This window comes from Coregonus lavaretus (genome assembly GCF_964263955.1).
Source record: "Coregonus lavaretus genome assembly, chromosome: 26".
Classification (NCBI taxonomy): Eukaryota; Metazoa; Chordata; class Actinopteri; order Salmoniformes; family Salmonidae; genus Coregonus; species Coregonus lavaretus.
Genome location: NC_140013.1, coordinates 26,404,760 through 26,422,376, shown reverse-complemented (window position 1 = coordinate 26,422,376; position 17,617 = coordinate 26,404,760). Strand labels below are relative to the sequence as shown.

The 17,617-nt window shown below is 41.1% G+C and overlaps 1 protein-coding gene across 1 annotated transcript; it reads left to right on the top strand.

Moving 5' to 3' along the window:
- Positions 1–213: 213 nt before the first annotated feature.
- LOC311101386 (gamma-sarcoglycan-like) lies at positions 214–12,283 on the top strand (the record flags this gene model as incomplete). The annotated part of the gene is made up of 7 exons (XM_084142518.1): positions 214–408; positions 3,049–3,153; positions 3,998–4,085; positions 4,886–5,002; positions 6,100–6,172; positions 6,315–6,438; positions 10,805–12,283. The coding sequence occupies 7 exons, from the start codon at positions 214–216 to the stop codon at positions 10,970–10,972; spliced, it is 870 nt and encodes a 289-aa protein (XP_083998644.1). The 3' UTR covers positions 10,973–12,283.
- Between the last annotated feature and the right edge of the window lie 5,334 nt (positions 12,284–17,617).

Sequence of the window (17,617 nt, the reverse complement as noted above, 5' to 3'; positions counted from 1 at the left end):
TCCAGCTGATCATTAGTGACGGAGGTCTTTAGAGTCATGAGAACAGGCAGTGTACTGTACATGGTTGCTATTGCTATGAGCCAATTTCCATACGATGAAGCATGATGATGATGATTATAAAGAACTGCCACTTCAGGGTGATGTATAGTCAATGTCAGACGTGTCCATTGATCTAAACTGCCTCTTTCCATGTCCCTGTGTTTTTCCCAGCAGATGGTGAGGGAGCAGTATGTCACAACCACCCAGGACAGCATTGTCCCTGCCCCTGTCCCTGACTCCATCTATAAGATCGGGATCTACGGTTGGAGGAAGCGCTGCCTCTACCTGTTTGTCCTGCTGCTCATCATCATCCTCACCGTGAACTTTGCCCTCACCATATGGATCCTCCGGGTCATGTGGTTTAACACAGTATGTTGGGTCACTGACATGGCTCTCCAATCACCACTTAGCTCTAGTTCATTAATAACACGTTACCTGACCTTTACAGTAGATGTTTGGGTGGTTGTATGGACAAAACGCCATATAATCTGTCCTGCATCAATGAAAAATTATATATGTTTGTTAATGAGACAGAGAAATATCCCTATAGATGCAAATGTTGATTTATGAAGATGCTCTAGTACAGTGGTCACCAACCGGTCCACTAGGCATTCCTAGCCAATCACTAAACATTTCTGTAGAAAAGCCAACGATAAAGGCTTGCGCTCCTTTATTATTATTTTTCTTTCGACTTTGCGCTTTTGATGGAAGGTGCATTTGATTTAGAAGCCCTGCACGCTGGGTAGGCAAAGTGTTTCCATTTTTAACATTTTAATTTATCTGTAGTGACAAACCCCGGCCTAACGGCCTGACCACTGACCAGGATAGCCAATCAAATAGCTTGAATCATCGTGCCTATAGGTTCCACGACCCCACAGTAAAGTTTGATATTAGTCACTTGAGATTTCATAATTTTTAAAACCATTACCCGAGAGATTATTATTATTATAGAAACTGTCAAATAATACAGCAAAGAGCTGCTGTTTTTATAAGTGAGTTCATGTTTAAGTTATTCATCACTGTCAACTGTTTTTATTCAACACTTTTACTAAACATCAAACGCGTTTCTCCTACTTCCTATTGCGCTGCAGCTGCAATGACTAAAAGGCGCTGGATGCTCAATCGACGTCTGCAGCATTTACCGTTACACATTTTCTCATCGATGAAACATTTGATCTCAATACAGTTTTCTGTTCCCTAAACTAGAATATGTTACGAACAATGTGGACTACGTTTCGTAGACTTTACCCTTTGCCAACGTTTTTTAAAAATTGCGTTCTTTAGAAGGAGTGCAAAGGCAAATTGAGTTATTGCACACGCGCACTTCACAGAGTAGGCGTTCCCTAACGGAAATATGCGCATGTATGCTAGAACGCGCCAATAGGATCTCGCTAGCTCGTGCTTGGCTCTGCCCACGTCCTTGCTTGTTCTGCCCACTATGACTCATTTGTTCCCGTTTGAAACGACAGGCTGTGGTCTGTCTTGGTTTAGTTATAAATATATTTTACTGAGCCCTCCACATGCCATCCACATGTCGGAGGCGCACAGCGATGCGGTACAGAGGTCAATTTGGCCCCTGCATGACTTCGGAGGCTCAGCAATTGCGTTACACCATCCATTTGGCGCCTCCGACCTAATTTCGGATCAAACATAAATTGGCTCTTAGTAGCCAAGTGTATCGATAGGCCTGCGTTTTTATTATTAGCAGCTCCTCCTGTCTATTTTATTATCGAGGAATATTTCACATTCTCTGGTCATAGGAACACATTAATTTGTGCATGAGGCAGAAATAATGCGGTGCGACTCGAGTTTCGCCATCAGTGGGAGGTGTCCCCTCTCTCTGGTCAGCCTCATAGGAGGAAAGAAGAGAGCAGGGACCGTGAGAGGCGGACCCTCTGCTGCTCTCTCCAACCCTCTGCTGAGACTGACCAGCCAATGCAGGTACCATCAGTCCAGTAAAATATAAAATCAAATTATTTCAATTTATGCTCAGTGATTCAACAACTGATCTATTTTGTTATCAAAGCTCGAGTTTTTGGTCTGAGAAGAACTTAAACTGATTTGATTAATTTTGCATTGGTTTACATTTTTAAAGTCATGTTTAAAAGTGGTAGATCTCGGCTTGCTTTTTGACTGTGAAAGTGATCTTGACTCAGAAAAGGTTGGTGACTGTTCTAGAAGCCCAGTTTATACCTGCTTCTAACTTGCGTCCTTTGTCCTGATCTTGTCCACATTCTGATTGTGCCCACATTTTTAGACAGGTGTAGACAATCAAAAGGCACATTGTGATCTGATTGTGATCAGATCATCCTGCCACCCTCCCGGAGGTAGTTAGAAAACACATTGTGTCTGGATATCTTACAAGTGTAGACTGGACAGAGAAACCATTTAAATCATCATTATTCCGCCCTCTAAAATCCTTGACAGGTGGCACCATTAACTGATTACATCAATATGTGTCTTACAATAAATAAATACTATTTTAAAAGAATAGCTGTGAAATAATTTACATAAAGGAAGAGACCAGGAAATCTGGTCACAATGCAGACAGCATAGCCACGTCTCTTATCCTTGGCATCCAATGGCTGCCTGGTGGGATGAATCAAATCCAACATTTGCCCTCTAGCACAGTAAGCTTAGTTTTATACACATTTCATGATTCCTCCATCCTTTTGGAATATAGCCTGAGAGAAGTAGTTATTAGATGGAATTGAAATCAGAGAATCTGCTTTTGTTTCACACTGGATCATTATCAAAGTCACTATTGCCTGGGGTGCTATGAATCATATATTCACTGCAGTGTGGTTAACTCCCAACACTATACCCAGCAGAGACCATCACCTAAAATAGATTCACTCACCATCCAGAATTAGAAACCACATGGTGTCACAAGAATCCTTGGGGACACAGTATGGTCATGATTAGTGAGTGAATTTCTTGTAGGATACCCTGTGCAGTGCCTTTTCTCTGATGCATTGCTGAGTTAATTCTTTCTGCTTGTCATTGCAGGAAGGGATGGGACACCTAAAAGTAACATCGGACGGAGTGAGGCTTGAGGATGGCGAGTCAGAGTTCCTCTTTCCTCTCTACGCCCAAGAGATCCACTCCAGAGAGGTAAGCAAACAGGCTACTACACTCCTCCTCTTCCTTCTCCTCTTCCTCCTCCTCCTCCTCCTCCTGCTCCTCCTCCTCAAACACTCACACCCAGTCCAATAGGGTTGTGTTGAATAAAGTGGTCTGGTTTCCCAAGCACTGACTCACTGTCAGGAAACCATAGAGACCAAAGTTGATTGTTTGTTGAATCTAGGAGCGCTTTCTGTTAAAAATGCTGGGCAATTACATCAAAAAAGCTTTCCTGAGGTATAGTCATTAGATGCTCTGTATTTTGACATCACTCTCTTGCGTAGTTGGGAAATGTTTCTTACTCAGTAAGCTTTGGCAGTCCCTGTGGATGCACAGTGCAGCGAGTTCCTCATTAACCTCCTGGATATTTGTGGTGGAAAACAGTCGATGGTGTGCAATCGAGCAGCAGACGGTAACACTTTGCAGCAGTTGTCTACATGTTTATGGTTTTTCCTCATTGTGCTGTGTTTTCCCCCACTCTGTCTTTGAGCTTCATTAAAAAGGCAATGTATTCACCATTTATGGACCGACACTTTCATCACTGAAGTCGACAGTTTCTAATTAGATTCAGCGTTCATTATACTCAACCTGCTTTTCACGACTCGCCCAAATAAGCTAAATCTCTTTAGCCTATTGTAAATAATAGTGTTTTCTGGAAGGTACGAGTGAGGACCAGGTACTTGAACCTGTGAGCATAACGATACATTTTGTAGCATTCATTGGCAATGCATCATTTTGTGTTGTGCCCCATGTTCAATTACAGTCCTGTCCAGTGATATCTGATAATGACGTGCACAGGATGCTCATTGATGACCCAAGAGTTATTTTTTTCCAGGACTCCTCTCTCCTAGTGAACTCGTCAGAAAACGTCACCCTCAATGCCCGCAATGAAAATAATGATGTCACAGGAAGTCTCTCCGTAGGTAAGAGGACAGAAAACACACACCTACACATATACAGCATGCTGGCAATGTTCATAAATTCCACTATTCAACTGATATATGGAGACTTCAGCAATGTCATTCATGGACTTGTCCTGCAGCTGTACTGTATGTAATACAACATTAGCAATGACAAAAACGCATCTCCCCTTTCATATTCCATCAGATTGCCATTAAAACCCCATGCCCAGCTTTCTATCACCAGTACCAGAATGGCCTATCTGTTACACCAAGGGCCTCAGGCCTACAGAGACTATTATTTGTGCACCTTTTATGGCTTGCCAGCGGGGTTCGTAGAGGAGTGTGCCGTAATTAGAGGGGTAACAAACGACTTAACTAATTACAGTGTTTCACGAGGCTGTTATGTATTCTTGGTCATTATGCCATAAAAGGCATTGACCCATCTATGTGACCCTCTGTGAAGGAAGTTTAAGGCTTTTAAAGACCAGTTATTTGGTCTATTCCCCCTCAGACGTACTGTAAGTCGTTTGGAAAGAACATCTTGTTCTGTTCTTTTATAGAAGATGGTATTGAAGTGTATTAAATATCTCACTGGCCTATTTCTTCCCGGAGACAGTAGGCCTACTGGCACCCTGGCTTTATTTCCTATGAGAGAGAGGTGACAAAGTGGAAGAATTCATCCAAATGTTAAAGCTGCGTGCATCATTTACATGTTTTAGTGATACAGCATATGATATCTCAATTATGCTAAGCCTATGTCTCCCAGTCCCACAGCTTTGACTGCTTCTGGTCTCTAATAATTCTCCCTGGTGTCATTTCAGGTCCAGATGTGGCCCAGGGAAATGCACAGAACTTTGTCATCAGCTCCAACACCAAGACGCTGTTTTCTGCAGATGACAAAGAGGTGGTTGTTGGGACAGACAAGCTCCGTGTCACAGGTACAATCATGTCTGCAGTGTCAGTGTCACACCACTTAGCCCATACATGTGTATACAGCATTACAGATAGGACATACAAACAGGGTTTTCATTCATTTTCTTGTAATTTAAAGGAATGAGAGCAATGTACTGAATCACTCAGTGTTTTCTTACATATCAAAGTAATTAATTTTCATTTGACATGGTAGTTACTGGACTGGAGCAGTTTATGACTTTTTCAGCAAAGTTGTCCTTGAAAAGGTATTAAAAGTCAAAAGCTCATTCATCTAAAAATGACAGGAAAGATGACAGAAACACTGCTTTTGAATTTAAGTTCATTTATAATTAAAGTATATTTATAATATAACGTAAATTGAAGCTACAGTAACTAAGAACTGAAGTCGAACATATCAGAGTCCATCCAATTAATTATAGACTGTATGCTCAAGTTCTCTATCTTCCCTAAATATCTTTGTTGTGTCCAATTTTAGTATTGATGGGAGGTCAGTGCCCTCGTGCTGTGTGGGGTAATTAGCTGAAGAGAGTGTCCGTTGATAGCTTCATTATGTCTCGGACATCTGGAGCCTGACGTACCGCTGGACGGTGACGGTCATTTCACTTTAGCAAGACACTGAGCAAAAGTGAACACAACCTTGGCCAGAAAACCATGCACAAACAGAACGAAGCTAAAGATGTGTATACTGTCGCAATATAACTCTCAAACCTAGTGAGACTCTATAGTGTGATGTCAGGTGAGCAGCTTTGCATGCTATTGTAACATACGATTGGCAAAGGCTGGTGGTAATAAAGATGTAATTAGCTAGCCGAGGGAGCTGTCATCCACCGTGATTAAAGCACTGCAAACATTCTCTCTCTCCTTCAAGTCTGGTGGTTGGAGGTGACTCTGAGCCAGTGCACATGTCATCCTCTCACTAACACCAGTTGACAAGCACCTAGGGAAACAATTGACTGCCAGGACCTGTAGACCCACTCACAGTACATAGCAGAATTAAATAGAACACTATATGTAACATGTATCTCTATAGTAACACTGATGATGTTTCATTGTAATTGACTATCAACTTAATGAGGAGCACCTTGTGTTTGTTTTTATTTAGGTCCAGAAGGTGCCTTGTTTGAACACTCTGTAGAGACGCCCCTGCTCAAAGCTGAGCCCTTCAAAGACTTGAGGTAGATGTTGGATCCCATAACCATTGACATCTTGGAAGAGGCCAATATGAAATATTAACTCTTAATTCCAAGCAGTTTATTGATTGTTTTATCACAGTCATATGTGGAATTGATCAAACTGATGTTCTCCTGTGTGTTTCAGGCTGGAGTCTCCAACACGCTCTCTCAGCATGGATGCACCAAAGGGAGTCTTTGTCAAAGCACTGGCCGGGAACATCGAGGCTGCATCTAACATGGATGTTCTATTGCACTCCAGTGAAGGACTGGTGAGGCAATGTGTGATTTACTTGCTGTTGACTGACAGTACTGTACTTATATTTTACACTACGTGACAGAGACATGTACATTTACTCACTGGCCTTGATATCTATAAATAGCAGCGATGCTGTCCCCTAGTGGCATGTAAATGTACAGTGCATTCGGAAAGTATTAAGACCCCTTGACTTTTTCCAAATTTTGTTACGTTACAGCCTTATTCTAAAATGAATAAAATCGTTTTTTTCCTCATCAATCTACACACAATACCACATAATGACAAATCCAAAACAGGTTTTTATACATTTTTGCAAAAAAAATAAAAAAATATATCACATTTACATAAGTATTCAGACTCTTTACTCAGTACCTTATTGAAGCACCTTTAGCAGCGATTACAGCCTCGAGTCTTCTTGGGTATGACGCTACAAGCTTGGCACACCTGTATTTGGGGAGTTTCTCCCATTCTTCTCTGCAGATCCTCTCAAGTTCTGTCAGGTTGGATTGGGAGCGTCACTGCACAGCTATTTTCAGATCTCTCCAGAGATGTTCGATCGGGTTCAAATCCGGGCTCTGGCTGGGCCACTCAAGGACATTCAGAGACTTGTCCAGAAGCCTGTGTTGTCTTGGCTGTGTGCTTAGGGTCGTTGTCCTGTTGAAGGTGAACCTTCGCCCCAGTCTGAGGTCCTGAGCACTCTGGAGCAGGTTTCCATCAAGGATCTCTCTGTCCTTTGTTCCGTTCATCTTTCCCTCGAACCTGACTAGTCTCCCAGTCCCTGCCGCTGAAAAACATCCCCACAGCATGATACTGCCATCACCATGCTTCACCGTAGCGATGGTGCCAGGTTTCCTTCAGAAGTGATGCTTAGAATTCAGGCCAAGGAGTTCACAGGCTGTCATCTGCCTTTTACTGAGGAGTGGCTTCCGTCTGGCCACTCTACCATAAAGGCCTGATTGGTGGAGTGCTGCAGAGATGGTTGTCCTTCTGGAAGGTTCTCCCATCTCCACAGAGGAACTCTGGAGCTCTGTCAGAGTGACCATTGGGTTCTTGGTCAGCTCCCTGACCAAGGCCCTTCTCCCTCGATTGCTCAGTTTGGCCGGGCGGCCAGCTCTAGGAAGAGTCTTGGTGGTTCCAAACTTCTTCCATTTAATAATGATGGAGGCCACTGTGTTCTTGGGGACCTTCAATGCTGCAGAAATGTTTTGGTACCCTTCCCCAGATCTGTGCCTCGACACAATTCTGTCTCGGGGCTCTGCGGACAATTCCTTCGACCTCATGGCTTGGTTTTTGCTCTGACATGCACTGTCAACTGTGGGACCTTATATGGACAGGTGTGCGCCTTTCCAAATCATGTCCAATCAATTTAATTGACCACAGGTGGACTCCAATCAAGTTGTAGAAACATCTCAAGGATGATCAATGGAAACAGGATGCACCTGAGCTCAATTTCGGGTCTCATAGCAAAGGGTCTGAATACATATGTAAATATGTTTTATTTTTATTTTTATAGATTTGCAAACATTTCTAAAAACCTGTGTTCGCTTTGTCATTATGGGGTATTGTGTGTAGATCGATGAGGTTTTTTATTTATTTAGTCCATTTTAGAATATGGCTGTATCGTAACAAAATGTGGAAGAAGTCAAGGGGTCTGAATACGTTCCGAATCCACTGTATGTGTTTCAGCAGTGGCATGTATATGAATGTGTTTCATCAGTAGCATGTACACTACCAGTCAAAAATTTGGACACACCTACTCATTCAAGGGTTTTTCTTTATTTTAACTATTTTTTACATTGTAGAATAATAGTGAAGGCATCAAAACTACGAAATAACACTTATGGAATCATGTAGTAACCCAAAAAGTGTTAAACAAATCAAAATGTATTTTATAGCCACCTGGAATGCAATTCAATTAACAGGTGTGCCTTGTTAATTTGTGGAATTTATTTCCTTCTTAATGCGTTTGAGCCAATCAGTTGTGTTGTGACAAGGTAGGGGGGGTATACAGAAGATAGCCCTATTTGGTAAAAGACCAAGTCCATATTATAGCAAGAACAGCTCAAATAAGCAAAGAGAAACGACAGTCCATCATTACCTTAAGACATGAAGGTCAGTCAATACGGAACACTTCAAGGACCGCCACAGGAATGGAAGACCCAGAATTACCTCTGCTGCAAAGGATAAGTTAATTAGAGTTACCAGCCTCAGAAATTGCAGCCCAAATAAATGCTTCACAGAGTTCAAGTCACAGACACATCTCAAAATCAACTGCTCAGAGGGGACATGTTTGAATCAGGCCTTCATGGTTGAATTGCTGCAAAGAAACCACTACTAAAGGACTCCAATAATAAGAAGAGACCTGCTTGGGCCAAGAAACACGAGCAATGGACATTAGACCGTTGAAATTTGTCCTTTGGTCTGGAGTCCAAATTTGAGATTTTTGGTTCCAACCGCCGTGTCTTTGTGAGACGCGGTGTGGGTGAACGGGTGATCTCTGCATGTGTAGTTCCCACCGTAAAGCATGGAGGAGGAGGTGTTATGGTATGGGGGTGCTTTGCTGGTGACACTGTCTACGATTTATTTAGAATTCAAGGCACGCTTAACCAGCATGGCTACCACAGCATTCTGCAGTGATACGCCATCCCAACTGGTTTGGGCTTAGTGGGACTATCATTTGTTTTTCAACAGGACAATGACCCAACACACCTCCAGGCTGTGTAAGGGCTATTTTACCAAGAAGGAGAGTGATGGAGTGCTGCATCAGATGACCTGGCCTCCACAATCCCCCGACCTCAACCCAATTGAGATGTTTTGGGATGAGTCGGACCGCAGAGTGAAGGAAAAGCAGCCAACAAATGCTCAGCATATGTGGGAACTCCATCAAGACTGTTAGAAAAGCATTCTAGGTGAAGCTGGTTGAGAGAATGCCAAGAGTTTGCAAAGCTGTCATCAAGGCAAAGGGTGGCTATTTGAAGAATCTCAAATCTCAAATATATTTTGATTTGTTTAACACTTTTGGGGTTACTACATGATTCCAAATGTGTTATTTCATAGTTTTGATGTCTTCACTATTATTCTACAATGTAGAAAATAGTAAAAATAAAGAAAAACCCTTGAATGAGTAGGTGTTCTAAAACGTTTGACCAGTAGTGTATACAGTTGAAGTCAGAAGTTTACATACACTTAGGTTGGAGTCATTAAAAATAGTTTTTCAACCACTCCACACATTTCTTGTTAACAAACTATAGTTTTGGCATGTCGGTTAGGACATCTACTTTGTGCATGACACAAGTAATATTTCCAACAATTGTTTACAAACAGATTATTTCACTTATAATTCACTGTGTCACAATTCCAGTGGGTTAGAAGTTTACATACACTAAGTTGACTGTGCCTTTAAACAGCTTGGAAAATTCCAGAAAATTATGTCATGGCTTTAGATGCTTCTGATAGGCTAATTGACATCATTTGAGTCAATTGGAGGTGTACCTGTGGATGTATTTCAAGGCCTACCTTCAAACTCAGTGCCTCTTTGCTTGACATCATGGGAAAATCAAAAGAAATCAGCCAAGACCTCAGAAAAAAAATTGCAGACCTCCACAAGTCTGGTTCATCCTTGGGAGCAATTTCCAAACACCTGAAGGTACCATGTTCATCTGTACAAACAATAGTACGCAAGTATAAACACCATGGGACCACGCAGCCGTCATACAACTCAGGAAGGAGACGTGTTCTGTCTCCTAGAGATGAACGTACTTTGGTGCAAAAAGTGCAGATCAATCACAGAACAACATCAAAGGAGCTTGTGAAGATGCTGGAAGAAACAGGTACAAAAGTATCTATATCCACAGTAAAACAAGTCCTATATCGACATAACCTGAAAGGCCGCTCAGCAAGGAAGAAGCCACTGCTACAAAACTACCATAAAAAAGCCAGACTACGGTTTGCAACTGCACATGGGGACAAAGATCGTACTTTTTGGAGAAATGTCCTCTGGTCTGATGAAACAAAAATATAACTGTTTGGCCATAATGACCCTCATTATGTTTGGAGGAAAAAGGGAGTACTTGCAATTTAAAGGCAATGCTACCAAATACTAATTGAGTGTATGTAAACTTCTGACCCACTGGCAATGTGATGAAAGAAATAAAAGCTGAAATAAATCATTCTCTCTACAATTATTCTGACATTTCACATTCTTAAAATAAAGTGGTGATCCTAACTGACCTAAGACAGGGAAGTTTTATTAGGGAATTGTGAAAAACTGAGTTTAAATGTATTTGGCTAAGGTGTATGTAAACTTCCGACTTCAACTGTATGTGTGTTTCAGCAGTGGTGCGTCTGACCCCGCCCTTTGTTGTGTGTTGTCTGTGTAGGTGATTCTGGATGCCGAGACGGTGCGTCTGCCTAATCTCCCCCTGGGACAAGGAGGGGTGTCTGGAAACACTCAGGGACTCTACGAAGTGTGTGTTTGTCCCAGCGGAAAGCTGTTCCTGTCCAAGGCCGCGGTCACCTCCACGTGCAGCGAAAGCCAAGAGTGCTAGTGAGTGTCTTTGGCATCTGATTATTCCCTGGTGAATGAAAATGCCTTCATATTGGGTACTCTGAAACACTTTCATAGGAATCCTCAAAAAGGCACTTTTCATATCTGAACAACACTGCCAGTTGAACTGCAGACATATCCTCCTAAGTAATTATTCCATGGTTCATTTTATTGATGGAAGTTACATTTGAGACTATTTTACTATGTAACTAAAACAGTGACATGACAACTTTATACCGTATAGTTGTTGATACCATCTTATGTTTACACTGATTGAGATGATTGTTTATTTTATATAATTATGGTATTATGGCTGGGCAATGAGGAGCTGGTTAACAGATTACATCCTATGCAATATGTTTTTTGTGATGCAATAATATAGGACATTATGTGTGCCAAGTTTCCTGGACCCAGATGAAGCCTAGTCCACCATGGAGAATCTCCCATTGAAAGTGATTTTTAGTGTAGGCTTAATCTGAGGCCGGAAAACCGGCCCTTAGTGGATTCATATGTTGTGCATGTGGCTAGAAAAGCATGATATGATCTAGTCTGTAGATACACTGAGGAATACCTTCCTAATAGTTTTGATACACACGGGAAACTGTTGTGTGAAAAACTTAGCAGGGTTGCAGTTCTTGACACAAACCGGTGTGCCTGGCACCTACTACCATACCCCGTTCAAAGGCACTTAAATCCTTTGTCTTGCCCGTTCACCCTCTGAATGGCACACATACACAATCCATAGCTCAATTGTCTCAAGGCTTAATTATCCTTCTTTAACCTGTCTCCTCCCCTTCATCTACACTGATTGAAGTGGATTTGACATCAATAAGGGGTCATAGCTTTCATCTGGATTCACCTGGTCAGTTTATGTCATGAAAAGAGCAGGTGTTCTTAATGTTTGTATATCAGTGTATAATATAGTTAGTACAAATACAACCTAGTTATTGTCTAAGAAATAGAATAGAAAATAGATGTACAGTTGAATGCCTTTGTGTTTGTATTACAAATCCATTATGCAATGTTGAGCAATCTGATACATCTGTAAATCGCTCTGGATAAGAGCGTCTGCTAAATAACTAAAATGTAAAATGTAAATATGATCCTTTTGCTCAAGATTTTACTGTGTTTTCCCAAGTACTTAATTTCATCTCACAGTTCACCAGCTGCCACTGTGTTTCTGTTGGTTTTTTCATTTATGCATTTATTGTGTGAAATGTTTTTTATATTGGAGTTTAGATTAGTCAGTCAAACTAATCAGTATATTGTAGGTAATAACTTTGTAATAATGGGAAATTAAAGGGATAGTGTGACATTTTGGCAACTTTTTCTTCTTAATCTTTCCAGTCAGATGAACTCATGGATACCATTTGTATGTCTCTGCGTGCAGTTTGAAGGAAGTTGAAGGTACTTTCTGGAGTCATTGCTAACTAGTGCAATGACTGGAAGTGTACTGGAACAGCTAGGATGCATTTTCACCACTCTCTCAAATTTGCTTTATTTTGTTTATCAATACATCATTGTGTTTCTATCGCCTGCCATGGTATAGGCTCTGAAATAGGCTATGATGTCGCACTCCTAATCCTATTGCACAGCAATACTGTAGCCTACCCATAGCCTACTGTCACATGTCATGGCTACCGGTCTATTTACTTTCGAGCATGCTTGGCTATTTAATTAGCGATTGATAAATGGTAGCCTACTGTTTGTTGTGTAGCGGGAATAATTGAAATCAGTCATGTCAGTAAAGGAGACGTCCTGCAATAGGATTATGATTTAGACCTATATAATAAAAGTAAAATAAACATACAGTGGGGAAAAAAAGTATTTAGTCAGCCACCAATTGTGCAAGTTCTCCCACTTAAAAAGATGAGAGGCCTGTAATTTTCATCATAGGTACACGTCAACTATGACAGACAAATTGAGGAAAAAAAATCCAGAAAATCACATTGTAGGATTTTTTATGAATTTATTTGCAAATTATGGTGGAAAATAAGTATTTGGTCACCTACAAACAAGCAAGATTTCTGGCTCTCACAGACCTGTAACTTCTTCTTTAAGAGGCTCCTCTGTCCTCCACTCGTTACCTGTATTAATGGCACCTGTTTGAACTTGTTATCAGTATAAAAGACACCTGTCCACAACTTCAAACAGTCACACTCCAAACTCCACTATGGCCAAGACCAAAGAGCTGTCAAAAGACACCAGAAACAAAATTGTAGACCTGCACCAGGCTGGGAAGACTGAATCTGCAATAGGTAAGCAGCTTGGTTGGAAGAAATCAACTGTGGGAGCAATTATTAGGAAATGGAAGACATACAAGACCACTGATAATCTCCCTCGATCTGGGGCTCCACGCAAGATCTCACCCCGTGGGGTCAAAATGATCACAAGAACAGTGAGCAAAAATCCCAGAACCACACGGGGGGACCTAGTGAATGACCTGCAGAGAGCTGGGACCAAAGTAACAAAGCCTACCATCAGTAACACACTACGCCGCCAGGGACTCAAATCCTGCAGTGACAGACGTGTCCCCCTGCTTAAGCCAGTACATGTCCAGGCCCGTCTGAAGTTTGCTAGAGTGCATTTGGATGATCCAGAAGAGGATTGGGAGAATGTCATATGGTCATATGAAACCAAAATAGAACTTTTTGGTAAAAACTCAACTCGTCGTGTTTGGAGGACAAAGAATGCTGAGTTGCATCCAAAGAACACCATACCTACTGTGAAGCATGGGGGTGGAAACATCATGCTTTGGGGCTGTTTTTCTGCAAAGGGACCAGGACGACTGATCCGTGTAAAGGAAAGAATGGATGGGGCCATGTATCGTGAGATTTTGAGTGAAAACCTCCTTCCATCAGCAAGGGCATTGAAGATGAAACGTGGCTGGGTCTTTCAGCATGACAATGATCCCAAACACACCGCCCGGGCAACGAAGGAGTGGCTTCGTAAGAAGCATTTCAAGGTCCTGGAGTGGCCTAGCCAGTCTCCAGATCTCAACCCCATAGAAAATCTTTGGAGGGAGTTGAAAGTCCGTATTGCCCAGCGACAGCCCCAATACATCACTGCTCTAGAGGAGATCTGCATGGAGGAATGGGCCAAAATACCAGCAACAGTGTGTGAAAACCTTGTGAAGACTTACAGAAAACGTTTGACCTGTGTCATTGCCAACAAAGGGTATATAACAAAGTATTGAGAAACTTTTGTTATTGACCAAATACTTATTTTCCACCATAATTTGCAAATAAATTCATTAAAAATCCTACAATGTGATTTTCTGGATAGTTTTTTCTCATTTTGTCTGTCATAGTTGACGTGTACCTATGGTGGAAATTACAGGCCTCTCTCATCTTTTTAAGTGGGAGAACTTGCACAATTGGTGGCTGACTAAATACTTTTTTTCCCCACTGTATTAGACGACACACTGCTATACTATCTCCTTACCAATGGCAAATGCATCTGTTTTATCATTAGGCATACGTTTGAATGTTTTTATTAGCATACCATCATTATAATTCCTGTGCATCAAACACCTCCCATTTTCCCCAAACAAACAATAAGCCTATTTGTTGCAATACAGTTGATCAACCTTCTAAAAGTTGTGCACACGCATTGTTGGAGATTTGCGTGGGGATATGCACACTTTTCTGTCATGTTCACAATTGATAAATAACAACCGCTGCAGGAAAACTGGCGCACGCAAGGTTTAGAGTATTTTTTGTGCGCACGCACCTTTGATAAATGAGGCCCCTGTAGCCTATGTGTTCTACTACTTTAGGGAATATTTATTGTACTTTTTGATTTGAGCAAAAATGTTAGCTTGTTGTTATCTTGTCACGACCTTGACTGTAATCTAGATTATAATAAGTTACTGTTCACTGTTAACCCATGTTGTATCGTTTTATGTGTGTTTGCTTGTTGTTCTTATACAGTATAGTATGAATGTTTTAAATATTCTAAAGTCCTCAGTGAAGTTGAGGATGTTTTGATAAATTGTGGAACATGTGTGGCAGGTTTTGTATGTTTGAATAAAACATTTGTGCTATTCTTGTAAGAATAAGCTCCTGTCTTTTTAACAGAATCAAATGTATGTTTCATTGTTTAAAATTATGTATCTGAAAATACATTTTCCATGAACATTATAAATACCAGGGGGGCAAAAAGGATAATCTCTTTATTTTAAAGTTCCATGATCACCTTCTTTCTGTCTTGCGACAATTAGTAGTCCAATGCGTATTACTTATCTTTCCATAATGTATAGCACTGATGCACTCTACTGGAGCACTTCTGCAACAGTAGTACATCATAAAAATTCAGAAGCCATGGCTCAGAGAGACAAAATAGTCAAACATGCAGTATTTCCTGGTCTTTGTTCACATGTCCATAGACAATCCCATGCCACTACCTATAGTCAAAGAATACATGCCCATACATTGGGATACTTGTTACTTCTCCAGTGTTTCTGTATTTAATTCCTGTTCCAGTTATAACCAATTCATTAGTTACACTATTCAAGTTCAAATGAAACAAAATATATTTAAAAAATAATAATATATACAGTGGGGGAAAAAAGTATTTAGTCAGCCACCAATTGTGCAAGTTCTCCCACTTAAAAAGATGAGAGAGGCCTGTAATTTTCATCATAGGTACACGTCAACTATGACAGACAAAATGAGATTTTTTTTCTCCAGAAAATCACATTGTAGGATTTTTAATGAATTTATTTGCTAATTATGGTGGAAAATAAGTATTTGGTCAATAACAAAAGTTTCTCAATACTTTGTTATATACCCTTTGTTGGCAATGACACAGGTCAAACGTTTTCTGTAAGTCTTCAGAAGGTTTTCACACACTGTTGCTGGTATTTTGGCCCATTCCTCCATGCATATCTCCTCTAGAGCAGTGATGTTTTGGGGCTGTCGCTGGGCAACACAGACTTTCAACTCCCTCCAAAGATTTTCTATGGGGTTGAGATCTGGAGACTGGCTAGGCCACTCCAGGACCTTGAAATGCTTCTTACGAAGCCACTCCTTCGTTGCCCGGGCGGTGTGTTTGGGATCATTGTCATGCTGAAAGACCCAGCCACGTTTCATCTTCAATGCCCTTGCTGATGGAAGGAGGTTTTCACTCAAAATCTCACGATACATGGCCCCATTCATTATTTCCTTTACACGGATCAGTCGTCCTGGTCCCTTTGCAGAAAAACAGCCCCAAAGCATGATGTTTCCACCCCCATGCTTCACAGTAGGTATGGTGTTCTTTGGATGCAACTCAGCATTCTTTGTCCTCCAAACACGACGAGTTGAGTTTTTACCAAAAAGTTCTATTTTGGTTTCATTTGACCATATGACATTCTCCCAATCCTCTTCTGGATCACCCAAATGCACTCTAGCAAACTTCAGACGGGCCTGGACATGTACTGGCTTAAGCAGGGGGACACGTCTGGCACTGCAGGATTTGAGTCCCTGGCGGCGTAGTGTGTTACTGATGGTAGGCTTTGTTACTTTGGTCCCAGCTCTCTGCAGGTCATTCACTAGGTCCCCCCGTGTGGTTCTGGGATTTTTGCTCACCGTTCTTGTGATCATTTTAACCCCACGGGGTGAGATCTTGCGTGGAGCCCCAGATCGAGGGAGATTATCAGTGGTCTTGTATGTCTTCCATTTCCTAATAATTGCTCCCACAGTTGATTTCTTCAAACCAAGCTGCTTACCTATTGCAGATTCAGTCTTCCCAGCCTGGTGCAGGTCTACAATTTTGTTTCTGGTGTCCTTTGACAGCTCTTTGGTCTTGGCCATAGTGGAGTTTGGAGTGTGACTGTTTGAGGTTGTGGACAGGTGTCTTTTATACTGATAACAAGTTCAAACAGGTGCCATTAATACAGGTAACGAGTGGAGGACAGAGGAGCCTCTTAAAGAAGAAGTTACAGGTCTGTGAGAGCCAGAAATCTTGCTTGTTTGTAGGTGACCAAATACTTATTTTCCACCATAAAATGTGATTTTCTGGATTTTTTTTGGATGAAAATTACAGGCCTCTCTCATCTTTTTAAGTGGGAGAACTTGCACAATTGGTGGCTGACTAAATACTTTTTTCCCCCACTGTATATATATATATATATTGGTGGCAGCAACTGTACCTTTTAATAGATTCTCACTTTTAAGGTTACCATTAAGTGTATTATACTGGTTATGTATTATACAGGAGGGTTGCCTCAATTTATGTGGGGGAATTTATTAACTATGGCACTGCGTACATCAAGATATACATTTTCCTCTGCTAAAGTTTGTCAAAGATCTCTTCAAAGGATTCCCCTTGGCATTAAACAGATATGAAATAAAAAACATGAAATGTTAATGTATCAACAATATGTTGCCAGTGTATTTCTAGTCCCAAAAATAATTCATGAAAATTTAAACACGAAAAGAGTAAAGAAAATTGACAAAAACATGCACCACACAAGGTGCCACCTGTGATATTTCTCTAATATGAAAAGATCAGACAACCAAATTAAACAGAGCTTGATTCAACTTTGGCAAAATAAACATGTGTTACATTACCTATCTATAGAACACCATGGTTCTTCATTACAGTAATCACGATTTTTCTTAAGGATGAATCCTTGCCCTAAATCATTTTGGTCAGCCCAATC